This window comes from Leptodactylus fuscus, chromosome 4 (genome assembly GCF_031893055.1).
Source record: "Leptodactylus fuscus isolate aLepFus1 chromosome 4, aLepFus1.hap2, whole genome shotgun sequence".
Lineage (NCBI taxonomy): Eukaryota > Metazoa > Chordata > Amphibia > Anura > Leptodactylidae > Leptodactylus > Leptodactylus fuscus.
This window is the reverse complement of record NC_134268.1, coordinates 121,258,347-121,278,487: the sequence shown is the minus strand read 5'-3', so window position 1 is coordinate 121,278,487 and position 20,141 is coordinate 121,258,347. Positions and strand designations below refer to the sequence as shown.

The 20,141-nt window shown below is 42.7% G+C and overlaps 1 protein-coding gene across 1 annotated transcript in view; it reads left to right on the top strand.

The window, feature by feature from the left end:
- The window catches only part of ELP2 (elongator acetyltransferase complex subunit 2), a 116,299-nt gene that overhangs the window by 38,553 nt on the left and 57,605 nt on the right, over nt 1–20,141 (top strand). Inside the window, exons 10-12 of the mRNA XM_075271001.1 lie at nt 1,075–1,175; nt 13,944–14,075; nt 19,267–19,416. Of these exons, the coding sequence (XP_075127102.1) occupies nt 1,075–1,175; nt 13,944–14,075; nt 19,267–19,416 (383 nt within the window). The remainder of the gene's footprint in view (nt 1–1,074; nt 1,176–13,943; nt 14,076–19,266; nt 19,417–20,141) is intronic.

Sequence of the window (20,141 nt, the reverse complement as noted above, 5' to 3'; positions counted from 1 at the left end):
GGTTATTGCTTCTGTGTTCTTTCTCCCCCCCCCCCCCTGTTTGTGTCTTTCTCCTATTGCTGTTGTATAAACTGGATAGCATAGTGTCTGTGGTGAGGGAGGATATAGCCCAGAGGGAAGCCGAACATCTTTTGTTATTCCTAGTGTCAGCTTCCTAATGGCCAGGCCAATACCTATGATGCCATGTCCCCCAATGAATAAAACAAGAAAAGGATTTTATGATGCATACAAAAAGCCTTTTTTTTTTTTTTTTGGTCTAGAAATGTCATAACGTGATTGTAAAGTGTGTTTTGATTATGCCAGTTAAATGCCTAGGATTGTATATATTTTAACATAAGCTGGAATTTCATGAGCTGCAGAAATTATTCTTTATCAGATTTGTAGCTGAAGTACTGCACAGTAAATAATCATTTTGCTGGATTCAAAAAATAAAACTTTATCCTCAATAAAATAATGCACTACCAACAAATGAAATCTAAAGGAGATGATTTGTGAATGTTATTTAAAATTTGTACAGTCACTAGATTTATAACAAAAAAGCAAGGTAAAGGCAGAGATCAGGCTCACCGAACCTGAAAGGTAAACTTGTATAATCCATGAAGTCACTTCTTGACATCATCCACTCTAGATGTCTTCATCTATGCTGCAGTGGACTTCACTAATTATACAAGATTTCTAAGTTTTTCCAATGATCTTTCTCAGTATGGGAGCGTTCACACTACTGTCGGTGTCCGACATGTAGTGTCCACTCCTAGTGTCTGGTCAAAATCTGTCACGGACACTAGGAGCGGACACTAGCTGTGTCCGTGACACCTGTCATTCACTTTAATGGGCATCGGGTGCGTTCTTTTGCACTCCATGCCCGTCCTTTCCTGTCCGCAAGTGAAGATGTCCAACTTCTCAAGCGGACAGAAGAACCCTGCATGCAGGTAGTGTGAACGTTCCCTATGGTCTTTTAGTTATGACCAAAAAATATATATATCAGTGTTGTGTTTTTGTGTTGTTTTGTTTTTTTTGTCACTATATGCTAGGGAAGTTTTCAGCTGCTCAAAAATATTGCAATTTGTCCCACAGATGGCAGCATTGTACAGCCTATGAGCATCTTATCTGCATCAATGGATAAAACCATGATTCTATGGGAACCGGATGAGGAGACTGGAGTATGGCTAGAACAGGTCTGTATAGTATATGTTTTATATTTATGATTGTATCTTTGTAACAACATTTGCTTTGCATCAAACTGTTTTTGATTTTTGTTACTTCAGAGTGTCTTACTGAGCATATGTTCTCTCAGTAGGGACAAGGAAATAAGATGAATGCTAATGATGTTATAAAAATAATACCTGGTTTCCTTTTAATTTTAAGGACTCTGGATTAAATGTATTACTTTTGATGAGTTTTCCACTTTTGTGGAATCCAGTACAATGCAATTCTCTTCAACTCCCTTCTCCGTCCTCCTGTGCCCCCTCTGACGTCACTTATCTCAGCTGACAACTTTGCCTCTTATTTCAAAAGTAAAATTGACACCATCAGAGACAGTCTCACCCTACACCCCCAGCAACCACTCTACCCAACTGCTCGGTGCTCCTCATCCTTAACCTGCTTCTCCACCATCACTGACTAAAAACTCTTCCACTTCACCTCCTGCACGCTCGAACCGATCCAGTCACATTTCATCCCCAAACTCACTAAAGTCATCACCCCAGCCCTAACCCATCTCTTCAACCTATCTCTAACCAATGGATCCTTCCCTTCCACCTTCAAACATGCCACTGTCACTCCTATACTTAAGAAACCATCCCTCGACCCATGCTATCGTCCCATCTCACTGCTCCCGTACGTCTTAAAACTGCTTGAGCAACACGTCTACTGAGAACTATCCTCCTATCTCTCATCCAACTTGCTCTTTGAAAGACTTCATTCAGGCTTCAGACCCCATCACTCCACAGAAACCGCCCTAACCAAAGTCACTAATGACCTTCTAACCACCAAAGCCAAGCGCCATTACTCTATCCTCCTCCTCCTTGACCTCTCCTCTGCCTTTGACACAGTCAACCACTCCCTCTTGTTAGAAACTCTCTCATCCCTTGGTATCTCAGACCTGGCCCTTTCCTGGATCTCCTCATACCTCACTGACCGCACATTCAGCATCTCCCACTCGCATACCACCTCCTCACCACGCCCTCTCTCCGTAGGTGTCCCCCAAGGGTCCGTCCTAGAAACCCCTCCTGTTCTCCATTTACACCCTCGGCCTAGGCTTACTCATAGAATTTCATGGTTTTCAATACCGGTGATATGCCGATGACACCCAAATATACCTCTCTGGACCAGACCTTACCTCTCTGTTGGCCAGATTTCTAGATTGTTTATCCTTTTCTCTCCTCCCACTTTCTCAAACTCAACATGAGAAAACGGAGTTCAGCTTCTTCGCCCCACCCCATACGGTCCCTCTACCTCACCCATCTATCAAATTTAATGGAACCACATTTACCCCTGTCCCACAGGTCCGATGCCTTGAGATAACCCTGGACTCCGACCTATCCTTCAAGTCGTATGTTCAAACCCTGAACACTTCTTGTCGCCTCCAACTCAAGAACATCCATCGAATCCGCTCCTTTCTCACCCCAGAAACTACTAAGACTTTAGTCCATGCCCTCATAATCTCCCATTTAGATTACTGCAACACCCTTCTCCATGAACTCCCAGCAAACACTGTCGCCCCTCTCCAGTCCACCCTAAACTGCTGCTCGCTTAAAGGGGTTGTCCCATCACAAGGATCCTATTTATACTGCTAGTTTATGTGGATTTAAGACTTTTCCTAAATGCATTGCTTTATCAAAACTGCTTTGGTTGGCCGCTATCTTAATTTATTCACTTCATTGTTTACGTTCCGTTTCTTTGGCGCTTGGGATTATCTGCTCAAATGTCAAGTGATGCAGCTGCCTGCTCTCAGTGGGGAAGGAAGGGACTGGGAGCAGCTCTGAGCTGTTTGAGAAGCTCCGCTACTTAAATGACACAGATAGGGGAGGTGAGAGCTCCGGGATTTCTGAGCTCTTATCAGTCGGTTTAATTGAATTTGGCTGATAAGGGCTGAGATAGGGAGTCCTTTACCTCTGTATGTAATGCAAACTGACTCAAATCCAGCTCTGCTACATCAGCTTCACACTGTGGTAATTCATTTACAACCAATCCCGTGCAAGTAAAACCCCGCCCACCTATGTGCCGAGAGAAGCAGGAAGTGAAGAGAGCACAACAGCCTGCAGGTTAGTGAACAAGCGTCATGGGAATACCCCTTTAATTCACTTCGCCCCCTGTTCTTCATCGGCTGCTCCCCTCTGCCAGTCCCTCCCCTGGCTACCCATTGCCCAGTGAATTGAGTTCAAGCTACTAACGTTAACATACAAAGCCATCCACATCTTGTCCCCTCCATATATCTCCAACCTAATCTCCCGCTACCTGTCGACATGTAACCTTAGATCCTCCAAAGACCTCCGCTCTACCCTCACCTGTTCTTCACGCAACAATCTCCAAGATTTCTCCTGTGCATCCCCCATACTCTGGAACTCCTTACCAAGACACATAAAACTGACCCCCACAATCACAGGCTTCAAGAAGGTCCTGAAGACTCACCTATTCAGGAAGGCCTACAACCCCCAATAACAATACTGTCGCCACACCACCACCTGAACTATCTCCCACTCACCTTCTGTCTCTAGCCCTCTTCCCTCTCAGAATGTAAATCCTCGCGGGCAGGGCACTCTATCCCACTGTGCCAGTCGGTCATTGTTAATATTATATCTGTTTGTATACTTTGTGTACTGTATGTTAACCCCCAAATGTAAAGCACCATGGAATTAATGGTGCTATATAAATAAATAAATAATATTATTAATTGTCTTGTTGTAAAGTCTGCACTGATGTAGAAAACGGTATTGATATTTCCAAGACCTAACATTAATTTCTACAAATCATTTCACATTGTAATATGGCATAGTTATATACTAAATTTTATTTTCTGATACCTGGTACATGATAAAATATGAGGACATTTTATTGAGTTAAAAAATGGACTTCAGTTTATCTGTTCTCCTGATTTTTGAAGGGATCCTATCATTAAAACGCAATTTTTTTCTGACTAACATGTAGGAATAGCCTTAAGAAAGGCTATTCTTCTACTACAGTGGGGCAAAAAAGTATTTAGTCAGTCACCAATAGTGCAAGTTCCACCACTTAAAAAGATGAGAGGCGTCTGTAATTAACATCATAGGTAGACCTCAACTATGAGACACAAAATGAGAAAACAAATCCAGAAAATCACAGTCTGATTTTGTAAGAATTTATTTGCAAATTATGGTGGAAAATAAGTATTTGGTCACCTACAAACAATCAAGATTTCTGGCTCTCACAGACCTGTAACTTCTTCTTTAAGAGTCTCCTCTTTCCTCCACTCATTACCTGTAGTAATGGCACCTGTTTAAACTTGGTATCAGTATAAAAAGACACCTGTGCACACCCTCAAACAGTCAGACTTCAAACTCCACTCTGGTGAAGACCAAAGAGCTGTCAAAGGACACCAGAAACAAAATTGTAGCCCTGCACCAGGCTGGGAAGACTGAATCTGCAATAGGCAACCAGCTTGGATTGAAGAAATCAACTGTGGGAGCAATAATTAGAAAATGGAAGACATTCAAGCCCACTGATAATCTCCCTCAATCTGGGGCTCCACGCAAAATCTCACCCCGTGGGGTCAAAATGATCACAAGAACGGTGAGCAAAAATCCCAGAACCACGCGGGGGGACCTAGTGAATGAACTGCAGAGAGCTGGGACCAATGTAACAAAGCCTACCATCAGTAACACACTACGCCGCCAGGGACTCAGATCCTGCAGTGCCAGACGTGTCCCACTGCTTAAGCCAGTACATGTCCGGGCCCGTCTGAAGTTTGCTAGAGAGCATTTGGATGATCCAGAAGAGTATTGGGAGAATGTCCTATGGTCTGATGAAACCAAACTGGAACTGTTTGGTAGAAACACAACTTTTTGTGTTTGGAGGAAAAAGAATACTGAGTTGCATCCATCAAACACCATACCTACTGTAAAGCATGGGGGTGGAAACATCATGCTTTGGGGCTGTTTCTCTGCAAAGGGGCCAGGACGACTGATCCGGGTACATGAAAGAATGAATGGGGCCATGTATCGTGAGTTTTTGAGTGCAAACCTCCTTCCATCAGCAAGTGCATTGAAGATGAAACGTGGCTGGGTCTTTCAACATGACAATGATCCAAAGCACACCACCAGGGCAACGAAGGAGTGGCTTTGTAAGAAGCATTTCAAGGTCCTGGAGTGGCCTAGCCAGTCTCCAGATCTCAACCCTATAGAAAACCTTTGGAGGGAGTTGAAAGTCCGTGTTGCCAAGCGACAGCCCCAAAACATCACTGCTCTAGAGGAGATCTGCATGGAGGAATGGGCCAACATACCAACAGCAGTGTGTGCCAACCTTGTGAAGACTTACAGAAAACGTTTGACCTCTGTCATTGCCAACAAAGGATATATAACAAAGTATTGAGATGAAATTTTGTTACTGACCAAATACTTATTTTCCACCATAATTTGCAAATAAATTCTTACAAAATCAGACAATGTGATTTTCTGGATTTGTTTTCTCATTTTGTCTCTCATAGTTGAGGTCTACCTATGATGTAAATTACAGACGCCTCTCATCTTTTTAAGTGGTGGAACTTGCACTATTGGTGACTGACTAAATACTTTTTTCACTCCACCGTTCGTTAGAAATCCTGATTTTCGTCGGTATGCAAATGACAGTAAGTAAGCGGCCATTTTCTTGTGGCCGTGGGCATTCGCTGTCGGCTCTGCCCGAGGCCTAGAAGTTTGACCCCCTGCGCTGGAAGAAGATGTGTGAAGAGTCCGTTCCTGAAGAAGATGGAGGCGGCGCTGGAGAGTTCTCTTGCAGTGTTTTGGACGCCCCCAGTGCTGTTTGAGCGTTGGGGCCCGCCCCCAGTGCTGAGAGAGAACTCATTTGCATACCGATAAAAACCAGGATTTCTACCGAACAACAGCATGGAGAAGACATTTAAAGGTAGGAGAAGAATAGCCTTTCTTAAGGCTATTCCTATGTGTTAGTCACAAAAAATTGTGTTTTAATGATAGGATCCCTTTAAATGCAGGTCTTGGTGCAGCTCAATGGGCCTTGTATACAAAAATGAGTCCGGTCAAAATGTAAAGCAGTTTTCCCTTATATTTTTCTGTTCCTAATGGCCAATGTGTAAAACAGAAGTTTTTAACTGTGTTGGTGTAAATCCAGCCCTTGAATGAATATAATGCCTTTTGTTAGCCACTTAATAGTTGCCTACAGACAGGAAGAAATTATATAACTTTTAAACTATGAAAGATATTCAAAAGGTATTTGAAGCGGTGAAGTGCATGTATATCCTAAGCTGAGGCATATATTTTAACTGCTTATTGGAACTATGATCAAAGTAGAATTCATCTGGCCTCCATGTGATGTGAACATAGGCTAAGGAATTGCTTAACAAATTGCAAATGCAGAATTACCTAGGTAAATAAATAGATCACATCTCTGATCTGTCTATAACTCTTGCGGGTGTCTGTAAACATGGACAACATACCCTGATACTGTTAACAACCAGTTTTAGGATTATTATTTGAAACCTTCTGTAGAACAAAGAGAAATAAACATTTGAAAAGTTGCAGAACATAGGTTAACCTCTACATAAAAGAAACCATTTTATTATAATTAGCTCCATTATGCATAATGCCAGGCAAATTTCTAGCGCGAATTATGTAAAAACAGATTTCTCACTTAATTCATTGAGGGACCCAGCACCATGGGTATAGACCTGGCCACTAGGAGGCTGACACTAGGAAAAGCAAAGGATGTCGGCTCCACATCTAGGGCATTCTATACCCTATCCACAGATTCTGTCTTAACCAATTTTTATCTAGTGTCCATAGGAGGCTCGCATGACCTGACTGAAGTTTGTTTCAGCTGCAGGGGGTCTTTATCATATACACCACTGTAGTTGTACCCCACTGTGGGTGCAGCAATTTGGGAAGGAGCACGTCGCTGGTCACCCAGTCCCCACTTGCCACATTGGCCACTGGAATGCCGGTGACCCTACTGCCATGTGTGAGGTAAACCATTCTGGTCACCCTTTTGCGCCGGAAGATGGTGGATGAGGTGATTACACAAGAACTCATGGTCCCTGCACCCAAAACCCCCTAATTCCCCACCTGAAGGGCCCCCTGAGATTCTAGGCTTACTTTCCCTGGTGTCTTTCTTTCTGGGGTCCTTCCTGTAGACAATTTAGATGACCCCCATTTCTTTTGGTGCTCCTGGGCCTTTTTTGCTGCTCCTGCCAAGCTCCCCCATTGTGCGGGGACCCCCTTTCCTTGCCCCCCACACCTTTTTAGGCCTTCATCGGGCCTTTCAGAACTTCCAGCCCGATTTCCACAGTGAGGGTACATCGGCTGCCGCTTCTACTTTAGGTCCAGGCCTGACCAGGACTCGGCTGCAACTAGGCCTGTCTCCTCTTTGTGCCTCCTAGGCTTCTAGGACACCTACTGGCTCAGAGGAGTTCCCATCTTTTCTCCTGCCTCAGGTCCTTGCAGGAATTCCTGCAGTTTCTCAGGATCTTTTTTTTTTCTTCAGATCCTTGCTGGTCTCAGCACCTGGGCACCTCTCTGTGCAGCCCCCTATCTTCCCTGATTTATCCTTAGGGCCCCTGCTGCCATGTCCTACGTGACAAACCAACTCTCCCCTGGGAAGCTCCCAGTGCTGCTGTGTATTCCATATGCGCCTTCTGTACTTAAAGGTTACCATGCAGTCAGCCTGAGTCCATCTGCTCTTTCTGCCTTCCGCTTAAAGGGGTATTCCCATGTACATAGTTATTTTTAAATTTGTAGATAATTAAAAGTTAAACATTTTTGCAAATATAAGTAATTAAATATTTTGTAGAGTTTTAAAGATTTTCTCTAAATATCTTGTGGTCACAGTCTGTTGTCTTGATCAGTTGCCAGTGGATACGACCATGAATGCAGGAACTTTCTAAGGTCAGAAAATTTCTTTATTGTGGCCGTGATATCTTCTCATACATGTAGTGTCCCTGCCTGATAACCCAGCTACAATAAGAAAATCATGGCTGGGTTCCTCACAAGTCCCAGACCATAGAAAGTTTCTGCATTAGTGGTCGTATCCATTGGCAACCGATCAAGCTAAAAGACTGTCACCACTAAGAAAGTTAGAGAAAATCTTTAAAACTTTGCAGAATTTTTAATTACTTCTATTTGCAAAAATGTTTAACTTTGAATTATCTACAAATATAGATATGATTATTTACATAGGAATACCCCTTTAAGCCAGCTCAAGATCCTCTTGGCCCTCTCCAGCAGAACCTCCCCTGGATTGGGTGGCATCCCTTGCCTGGGATGTAGGCGACTTTGCCTGATTAACCCAAGTTATGCTCCTGGTGGGGCACGCCGGTTGTCGACCTCTTCGTCTCCTGTCTGATCCTCAAGCTTCTCCCCTACATGGCCAGGTCAAAGGACCTCAGGACATCGCCAATGTGATTCCCTGGTTGAACTTCAGCCTTCTGTATCTATTTCCTCTTCTTCCTGTTCTCTCTCTCTGGTTCTCTGGAACTCAAGGCTGAGGGGATTCTAGCCATCCTAGTGGCTCCAGATTAGCCCCGCCGGCCTGGTACACAGGTCTCATGTTCCACCTGGCAGACGCTCTTTGGTCTTTTCCTTTGCAAGTCGACCTCAAGGACTGCTGCTCCCCAACTTTACCTGCATTTACGGCGTGGCTGTTCAAGCCAAAGTCCTGAGGTGTTGCAGTTTTTGGTAGCCTGTTATCCGGACTATTCTCAAGGCTCTAAAATCCCAGTCTACGAAGATCTATCCCTGCACGTGCCTGTGTACAAATGTGTGAGCGTCATCCCTTCCTCCTGCTCTTCTTTTCTCTTCCCAGAATCCTGGCTTTTCTCTACTCCAGTCTGACCACAGACTTGGTTTTTCTTCCTTTAAGGGGCATGTTTCTGCCCTATCTATTTTCAGAAGACACTGGCCTTCCCATCTCGGGAAAAGACCTTCCTGCAAGGAGTGGCACACTGTGCTCCTCTTACCGTCCTCCCTTGGAACTGTGGGATCTTAATCTTGTCCTTGAGAAGCTTCAGGCTCTTCCTTTTGAGCCTTTCGGTATATAATACTATGTTTGTTAACCCTCTAGTTTGCAGCTTTAATATACCAGTCAGTGACTTGATCTGAGTATCCGGAGCTTATTTGGTTGTGGCCTCTGTCCTAAGGAGTGACATTATCCCCATAATCTGGTCTCTCAGCCTCTCACTTCTACCAAATCAGTTCTCTCTAGGCTGCGCTGATGAAGTCCAAAGAGACAGAAACGGTGCCGTCCGTAGCTGAGAAATTGATTTGGTTATAACCCCGCATTATGCAGAAAGACTTCTGGGAAAGTCGGGCATGATGTTCAGGGTGTTATGTCAGTCCAGGTAGCTGCAACGGGGCTAAGGGATAGCAGTAGGGAATCTCGCCCTGCACTGCTCCCACTAGCTATCCCGGTCCCTGCCTCACGGGTGTGGGTCGGCTGTACTCAGGCTAAGCCTGACCCCGACAGCTCCTCTCTCACTGATTCCGTAGGCCTAGAGGGAAGTGGGAGAAGGAATGCCCTATAAGACCTCTAGGGACTGGAGACTAAAGGGGGTCACCCCTAACGAACAAGTGAAGCTGCTACTGACAGGGACTGACAAGGGTGTGCGCTGACTAACAACACAAGCAGCACACAGGAAAAATGTGGGAAAGGATTCCCCCAAACCAATATGGGAAGGAACCATACACTAGGAAACAAACACAGGGAAACTGAGTAGAAATCAAAGGATAAGGCAATTCACTCACACAGTCAATTATACACAGAGGGAGGATTGGTGAACACAGAAGGGAAAACACACAAACCAACTCGTTCACCCAAACCTCCCAAAAACCAACCACGGAACTTCCTCTATCCCAGATAACCACCTACTCCTCCTGCTAAGGCCTAGCTCTGTAAAAGCGACACTCAGCACAGAACCATGGGAGGCATGGGTTTAAATACAGAGTAGAGACCACTCCTCCCAGGTGCAAATGGGAGGACAGACTAATCAACCAGGAGATAAAGCTGCCTACCAGCAGTGCGCGCATGCAAGTCAGAAGGTGTGCACCAATACTCACGACAGGACAACCCCGCAGCGCCAGGATGCCACCCCAGACACTGCGCAGCCAAAAACTCCCCAGGTAAGAAAAATAGAAATTAAAGAACCTAAATACTCCTAACACAGGGTGCTTCCCAATAGAGGGCAGCATAACAGAGGCACTGTCTCCCTGTTTACATCTTGGGAGACAGATTTGAGTAATAGGAATGGTGTAGAAGCCCCGTCCACTACATAGTGGTGGTGCTAGGGAACTGCAGCTCTATTACTTGAATAGGAACAGCCTAGCCTGTCCATGGTGAATGTGTACTGTAGAATTGTAAAGCAGTTTGCATGCTTCTATGCATTGTGTGCAGGAGACCTTAGACTAAATACCCCTTAGTAAATACTAAATTCTACGCCTATTGTTGTTTCCTGGGTTTAACACCATATAAAATGTTTCTAACTATGTTTCATTGATCCCGGACATTGCTCTTTTAAAGCAATTTAATGGATACTATCAAATCATGCTTTTAGACTTTCACTTTGTATGTATCCAAAGCGGTTTAACAAATACAGCCTCTAGCACATTAAGCAAGTTTTTTGTCCATTTGAAGGATAAAACCACTATAACCCTGAGTGGAATATAGAATGTCCTGAAGGATGCAACACTTAATTCTTCCATTTGGAAGGTTTCAGTCTGCTGCCTGGTTGAATATCTTGTGCAGTCATATTTGAGCAGACATGCAAGGAAAGTTGTTTCCTTTCTGTTGGACTCAATTTAAGCTTGCTTGCAGGCTATCTGCTGTAAAAACTGGAATTTGTTGCATACGAGGCATATTTAGTTTATGGCATGTACTGCTAGAGCATTTGTACACGTGTGTATGCATTTATAGGCATTTTTATGAGTAAGCTGAAAGCCATATCCTCAGGTATACTATAGACTGTGCTCCTTTGATATGCCAAGGGATATAACAATACCGTTCAATTCTGAAAATTCCTGTCCATTTCTGTTAAATTCAATTTCTCTTTTTATAATGTAACTAAATGCTAGACACAATAGTCAAATTCATCTGGAGTCACATTAGGACTTATATTACTGAGTATCTGCATGGACAAATGTTACCAGTCCACAACACTCTCAATATGCAGATGTCTTAAATGATTTTATTCCATCTGGTAGTTTTATATTGATCCAGGCCTAGGTTAACAGCAGAACTCAGTTGTATTGTATGGCTGTAGATACAGTAATTGGACATTTGGTTCCTCAGAACTTTCTTCAGCTGTATTACATTGTGTGTGCACTTTGCATGGTGTATACAGAGGAATAGCTGGCTATATATATTATAACATCATAACATTAGAACATGAAAGCATGTAATAGGCAAAACTCAGCATCTTAAGCTGCTTTTGATAAAAATAATAAATAAAAATAAAGGTGCTTGGTGACTGCCAACATCAAAATCTAGTAAGAATAAGTGAATATTGCACTCTACATGACCCCTGCTTCTGCAAAGCCATCCTACATTAACAGACTGAGGTCAAAATACAAGATTGGTGGTGCCTCTGAGCCCCTTGCAGAGCACAAAGAACCCTCAAGTTTAATTTTAGGTTATATAACACAATTTTTTTTGTATAGGCTGGGGTAGCCCTCAACCTGAAATGGTGCTAGTCTCTTTATATCATAATATATTTTAAATATTGATATAAATCTTACATAATATAATATTTGTATGTTTTATTAAATCTGCCAGCTTCCAAATTAATGAAATTTGCCAGACTTTTATCAAATTGTGGTATTAGTTGTTAAATATTGCATATGGATGTGTAAGATTTCTTTTTCATACACTATACATCAGTCAGGTAATCCAAAAATGCATGCAGAATATGTACATCAAATGGTTAATGTTAAGTTAAAAGAAACATTCTCACAAAAAATATTCTCTAGCCCTTCATTTGATTTAAATTCTAGTCTTCTTACCAATAGATGTATTTGTAAGTTATCCATTTCCTTCTGGTCCTCAGCTGTGTCATGTGACCAGCAATGCAGCAATGTGCAACTGATTATCTTGTGTGGACAAAAATTCTGTTTCTTTATTCATTCCTATGAGACTCACATTAAAAAGAGATTACGACAACATTTCTTTGCTAGCTAGATAGATTAACTTCCTACTGTACAAAATTCACTGAAGGGGGTTGACTAATCCACCATAGGAATATATAAATATTTTAAAACTTCACTTTTATTAGATTACCCATAAATAAAACATGAAAAAGAAGTAAAAACATGTTTCACACCAAAAGCCAATTTGACATAAAGTGGGAAGTCTTGAAAGGGGGGGACACTGTTTCAGGTTCTTACCCTACTGAGTATATCTTGCTACCTCCCTATTCCAATCAAGATGTGCGCTAGACTCAACATTAATCAGACCAGAACCTACATATGCAGGACTCCGTGGATATCTCCCCCACACCTCCGAGGTTACTGGCCTAATGCCACACCAACAGAGAGGGGAGGTACCACTGGTCAGGTTCCTGTTCAGATTCAGTGAGTGAGCCACACACCATAAACTATTTACACTGACCCTACGCGTTTCATGTTTGAAAGGAAAGAATCATCAGGGGTCATACTACAAGATTCCCACAATTGCATAGCAGTAACAACTGCTGTATTACAAATCAGCGGTGGGTACACTGACCGCCGGCAGGACCGCCGCTAGACTGTCAGCAGTGAGTTGCCCTGCCTTGCTCCAGCTATTTACACTTCTTTCCGCGCCCATCCATATCTTTCGGTCCAATAGTTGCCGTGCATCGAACGCACAATTGAGAATTGCCCAATATTACCTTGCCTCATATTAGATAAAAAAATTATATTAAATAAAATGCATATTAAATCTGAAGCGGGAAAACCCCCTGAACCTGTCCACGTCTATTCAAGGAAACATGAAAAATCCAACTGTTCATTTAAACCCTTCGGCGAGATACTGTCCATCCTATAAATCCGTCGTCTCCTTTTTAAGGATAAAATTATCCCATTCTCCTCCTCTTGGGGGTGGTCTCACCACTTCCATAATCTGGACTTTAAGTTCCATGCATGAAAATTACAGAAGTGACGAGCCACTGATGTGTCTCTATTATTCTCAATATCACAAATGTGATCCTTAATCCTCCTCCTCAGCTGCCTTTTGGTTTTACCCATATAATTTAGTGAGCATGGGCAGCTGAGGAGGTATACCACTCCCATCGTTTCGCAATTAGCGAAACTTCGACATTTGTACATGTGGAATAGCCTTTCTAAAGGCTATGCAAGGCTGTGCTTAGTTAAGCACTGATCCCAATGATCAGTTCCCAATGATAGAGCCCCTTTAAAGCTACCAAGAGAATGAGAAACCAACTTCCCGTCAGTCATAGATAATGCCAGCCTAAACATGCATACACAGTATACATGTCTATTTTAGTCAGCTTGCTTTTTACCGCCATCTTGCTATTAAGGCCTCTCTGAAAGCCTCCATAAACAATACTGATGGTTAATCCTGACAAAATTGTCCTGCTTAAATAATTTTTGTCACATATGTACTTTATGTCCAGATATTGAAAGAATTTAATGGACAGCCATTTAAAATGGTTTCCTATTATATTTATTATCAGAGAGAATTTTTTCATCTGTTACTTTTTCAAGAAATACATAATGTTTTCTCTTTTTTTTTTTTTTCCCCTTTATTAACTGAAGGTTCGTGTTGGAGAAGTTGGAGGAAATACGCTAGGATTTTATGGATGTCAGTTTAGCCCAGATAAATCTATGATTCTTTCCCATGCGTTTCATGGAGCCCTGCATTTGTGGAGTCGGAATCCAGAGAAACATGTAAGATATTTGTGTTTTTATCTTTGAAGAAGCAAATGTGAACACGTGTAATGCACTTCATATGATTGATCTGGTACTGTAAGTAACTATTAAACGCTTCTCCCGTGGCTGACATTTAAATAGCCCTTTCTCTACCTTTCTGAGATGGTTGGGAGTTACAGTAACTCCTGAAGCTATGGAGTTACTTTTACTTCTGTATTTCTCAACCCTTTCAACTGAAGTACCCCCTAGTAATAAAAAAAAAAAAAAAAAAAAGTCCCAACAGAGTACTACCAAAGTAGCGATCATTTATAAGTATTAACAAAATAAGGCTTTGTTTGGAATTGCATCAACAGTTATGTAATGGCATCCTCACGGCGCCCAGATGTAATATAATAGCGCACGCACTCCGTAGAATGTCTCTCTCAATGCCCCACTTGTAGTGTAATGGTCCCACAGAGCTGCCACATGTTTAGTGCCCCCACACTTGGTGAGTACAGAGCGAATGGTAAGCCCATTAATTACTTACCATTCTGCTCCATGCTCACCACTCTGAAGTAGGAAGTAAGAGTGGTGAGTACTGAATGCAGCCTGCCACTTAGTCCCTAGGGAACCAGTAACTGCTATTAGTGCCTCCATCAGTATTTGTGGAAGTGCCCATTGAGCTTGTAAAGTAAGGATGGTGTCCATGGTAGTGTGTAGGCATTCATACTTGGTGGGGGCCTGGGAGTGCTTCTCAATACAGCACATGTCCTGTGGGTACATGTCCTGTGGGTTTAGAACCTCTGGCATAGAACAGTAAATCATGTTAATACTGAAATCTGAGGAAGTAGAGAGAGGGCTATTCTCATCTCATCCATGAAAGGAAATTGGTAAATATGTTTAGATTAATTTTATTATTCATGACATTGGGTTACAGGTACCAGTGAAATTACCTTATTTTATACATTGCTTAAAACATGCATTTAACAATTTGCCCATAACATTCTGTATTCATTGTTAGTCTTCAACTACAGTATTTCAATGTAGGGCAGAATGTAGGCTACATGTGTTTTCTACTTCAAGGACTATATGGGTACTATTTTTTGAATATGTTTGTATGAGTCATAAAATTAGAAGCATGGCAAGATCACTACCGAAGAACTTGTAATTAGTCATTAAAACTGTAAGACAAAAGGAGACGTCAGCCTTCTCTCCTCAGAAGATGATCTTCCTTTTGTGGGGATGCAGCGCTAATCAGTGCAGGGCAGATGGCAATCAGAATTGCAGCACATTAGAGCTGATTGCAGCAGAAGTCCAACTGGCACTGCTTTCTTCTATTTAGAAAACTTATGAGCTGCCTGCTGTCAAAGCGACATGGTGCCGATATACAGCACTGCTTCAGTTCATTTCAGCTTGTATGCCCTGCACCTTTCAGCATGCTGTTTGCCTATGATAAAGTTAAAGGCTGAAAATTGCAGCCCTTAAGGGAACATTTTTGCTGTCTATTAAATTGCAGATCACTTTAAGCTGATTACTTCATAATTTTCTGTAAAGTAGGCTAAGATGTTAATAAAATCCCCCCATTGTCATTATTAGGGCTCACATTGCTTAATCAATTCCTCTGGATGCTCCAGAATTATTAAGATCCTCCAGTGCCTTATAAGGTTTGACTGACCCCAAATTGATTTTTTTTTTTTTGATGATCTTTGCTAGACTGTGGTGTGGGACCTGTACTTGTTCACTCCTCTTCCTCTTCTACCTTGGGTTCTCAAGAAACTCAAGACCAAGGGGGTTCCCACCATCCTGTTGGCTCCTCATGTTCCTGCTGGCGGATGCTCCTTGGCGTCTTCCTCTGCAGGTCAACCTTCTGTCTCATGAACTGCTTTTCCACCCCAACTTACTTCAGCTGCATTTAACGTTGTGGCTGTTGAAGCTGAGGTTCTGAGTCATCATGGATTTTCAGAGCATGTTATCCAGACCATGCTCAAGGCCCAGATACACCAGTCAGCTAAGATCTATTATCGCACGTGGAAGGCTTAGGTCCACTTGTGTGTGAGCAACAATTTTCATCCGCTCTCATTCTCTCTTCCCAGGATCCTGACTTTTCTCCAGTCCGGGCTGGGTCTTGGTCTTTCTTTTCTTAAAAGACAGGTATCTGCCCTTCCCATTCTTTTTCAGAAGACTCTGTCCTTTCAGCCTCTGGTGAAGACTTTCCTACCGGGAGTTGGCGCACTGTATTCCTTTCTAATGTCCTCCTGTGAAATGATGGGACCTTTAAAGGGGAACTTTCATGTCCTCCTGCACATGTGGTTTTATATACCGTTAGAAATCAGACAGTGCACTGAATTCAGTACACTGTAGGCTTTCCCGTTATGTGCCCACGTCAGAAGAGCGTTCCTGACAGTTAAACTGGGCTGTGAGGAATGCCCCTCCTGACAATACTCCTCCATAGACTTGTACTGGGGGGTGTTCCTCGTATAGGGCCGAGTACTGTTGGGGGGGGGGGGGGGGGAGGTGTTCCTCACATCCCAGTTAGACTGTCAAGAACACCCTTTTGAATTCAACGCACTGTCTGCTTTCTAGCGGTATATAAAACCACCTATGCAGGAGGACATTAAAGGTCCTCTTTATTCTCACCTTTGAGGTTCTTCAGGCTCCTCCTTTAGAGCCTTTGTGGGATATCTCTCTTCGCCTTCTGTCCTGGAAGGTCAACTTCCTGGTGGCTATTACCTCCATCTGCAGAGTCACCAAGCTGGCTTCCCTCTCCTGGTATCCTCCCTTTATTGTTCTCAACAAGGACCAGTTTATCTTTCGTTTACCACCATCTTTTCTGCCTAAGGTGGTTTCTTTACTTCCACATCAACAAGGATCATCTTATCATCTTTCTGCCTATACTCCAAGCATCCACATGAGCATTCTCTTCACTGCCTAGGCAATCCGGGTTTATTTGTCTCTCATTTACCCTTTCCATTGTTTGGACGCCTTGTTCGGGTGTTCGGTGTTTCCTTGGTAATTGTAAGGACCAAAGTTGCTTTTTGTGTAGATATCACAAAATTAAAGTCTAAGCTGGTGTTTCCTGGTCCTGTAAGCCAAGTCCTAGGGTGTAGTGGGCCTTTTTTTTTTTTTTTTTTTTTCTGCAGAAAAGGACAAGCTGTCAACGTTTTTAGCATGTGAAAACATTGTCAGTGCCTTTTTGGGATTTCTTGCAGACTAGTTAAGGACACATTGGTCTATGTCAATGTTTTTCAACCCATTCAAGCGAAATACCCCTTGATGAGCAAACGTCCCAACCAATTACTTAGTAATTACTATAATTGGCCCTACAGTGCCCCACATGTAGTATAATGACCCCTATGTGTAATATAATTGCCTTCAGTACCCCCAAAACTCATTCATGCATGAGAAGTGAGTGGTAAACAGCATTCATTGCTGCATGCTTCCCCATGCTCACCCAGATGCCATCCTTATTTTACAAGCAGGATAAGTGCTTCCATCAGTTTATAGGTGCTCATTGCAGTTCCAGCTTCCCTGGGGAGCAAATGGTAAGCTGAATTTAGTACTCACCGCTTTGCTCCTAACTTCCTCTTTGATTCCTGGTTCTGAGTGCTAAGATCACAGTAGGCCCAGAGCAGAGTGATGAGCACTAAATGTAGCTTGCCACGTTTTTCCCAGGGCATCAGTAACTACAATAAGCGCCTCTATCAGCAGTACTGGTAGATGCATTCATTGCACTGGTGAAGTGGAGGCCGTTGTGAAGCATGTTATACTGTGTTAAGCCACTGTGGAGCATTATATTGGGTGGGGGGGGGCACTATTGTGTGCATAGTAGAGCATATTATATTGTGGGGCTGCTGGGTAGCATATTGTACTGTGTTGGATACTGTGGAGTAGTCTACTGTGTTGGGGCTCTGGGGAGCATATTATATTGTGTGGAGCTCAGAGCACCATTTAATTCATTTTATACCATGTGGGGCCACTGTGGTGCATTATATACCATGTGGAGCATTACACTGTTGGGGGGGAGGGGGGGGGCTCAAAATTCCTGCTGGCAGGAATCTTTCACATACGTGTAGTGCTCCACGGCTATTTCATTCCTCATACAGTGCTGTGTATGAACTGGCCATTCAGTTATTGGGGCCTGCACAATACTATAGGAGCTAACTATACTGGGAACATACTCAGTAGCACCAGATAGTCAGTACATATGTAAGATTTCAGTGAAGGAGCCATGGTGTAGGCTATTAGCAGGAAGTTACTGGGTAGGGCCCCAGAACAAGTTCCTCTAGTAGGCCTAAGGCCTTTCAGTCCGACACTATACAAGGGAGAACTATTATATTTAAGGGGATTTTATTTATAAGGGAGGAAATATTATATGTAAGGATGGGCTTCTATATATATGGTGGAAACTGTTAAATATGAGGGGGCTATTATAAGGTGGAACTATCATTTATTAGATGAGCTGTTATTTATACTAGTGTGTGTGTGTATACTATCTATACTATTGTGTGTGTGTGTGTGTGTGTGTATATATATATATATATATATATATATATATTAGCCCCGGCTATGGGGGCTGCTGGATGATAAAGAGAGAAGAGACAGCATGTGTGAGCAAGAGGGGGGAACGAGGGGCAGATGCAGGGGGGCAGTTAAACTTAATGCACATGTAGGGGGGGACATTAAACTTGGGCAGCTGGAGGAGGGTATTAAACCGTGGGGGGTAATTGCCCCAGTATAATGTCCCCTCTAGCTTTTGCTGGTTTATACTGGGGCACCAGGAGAGGGACTTAATGCTGTGGGACATTTGGAGGAAAACGTTATAATGTGGGGGTGTATAATATTAGGGTGAGTGTAGGAGGATTTTACTTTGTGGGGCACATGGGAAAAATGAGAATGGGCGGAGTCAGCAGAGAAGTGGGTGGAACTAAATTTGCCACGACTCGCATGGCCCTCTAGAACAGTTACAATTTCTCATGTGGCCCCATGGGAAAATTAATTGCCCACCCCTGTTTTAAGGGATGATGGGTGTTTTTTTGTTTGTTTTTTTTTACCTCTATTAAAGAACCTTCATCCTTTCTCAAGATCTTTGCAGAGCCGATTCTTTGTGTAAAAATAAATTGATAAAATATATTGACATTTGTAAGATATATGGGCAAAGATATTTTCTTTGGTTAGTGCTGTCACAATCCCTTTTGTGTTATCTATCTATCTATTTATTTTTATAATATAGGAGGAGTGGATTCCTCAGGTTGTGATCTCTGGACATTTCAACAGTGTTCAAGGACTGAAGTGGGATCCGGATGGAGAATTTATTATAACAGTAGGCACAGACCAAACTACCAGACTGTTCGCTCCTTGGAAAAGAAGTGGCCAGATGCAGGTATTTAAAGCTCATTTTATTTTTTTAAATTGGCCATGTGAAAAATATGAAAGGTTTTTTTAGTCATTTTTCAGTTATTCCTTCCTTTAGGTTTGCATTTTCATCTGTCCTCCTCCTCTTTTAAGATGTGCAGACAGCTTGTGCTTATATATGGAGCCTGTATGCAGTACTAGTGAAGTCTGCATACGGTATCCTTGTAATAAGATTCAGGCGTGATGGCGTCCTCACCCAGTGACTGGTAAGCCTGTCAGCTTATCTACTCTGCAATGAAAGAGGCAGCTGAGTGATCTGCAGGCAGTTGTCTTACTTGTTTCGTCAGTACTTTGGGGTAGTTGTCGTCCTCGGGATAAACATACTTGTCCAGCAACATGAAGCTCATGGAAATAAGAGCGCTAACGGTCTACATAAACCGCTCTTGTGAGGTGGCGGATTCCGCGCCAAAATCTGCCACCTCTTGCCCCGTGTGAACGGGGCCTTAGGCTCTCTCCCCTTATCACCATAAGTTGCTAGTAGGTTTGTGTCGTGTCCTTGAACTGTATATATTCTACAGTACACAAAAACTAAAGTACCAACTGCAGAATTAGTAATTATATTGTAGTAAAGTTAATATTTTTGTGATCTATATATGATGGAAAACACCTTTTTACAAGTTGTAGTAAACTGTGTTTATTTACAGTCTCCCCAAAAAGATATGGATTAACGTTTGATGATTCATCCTCTAGTAC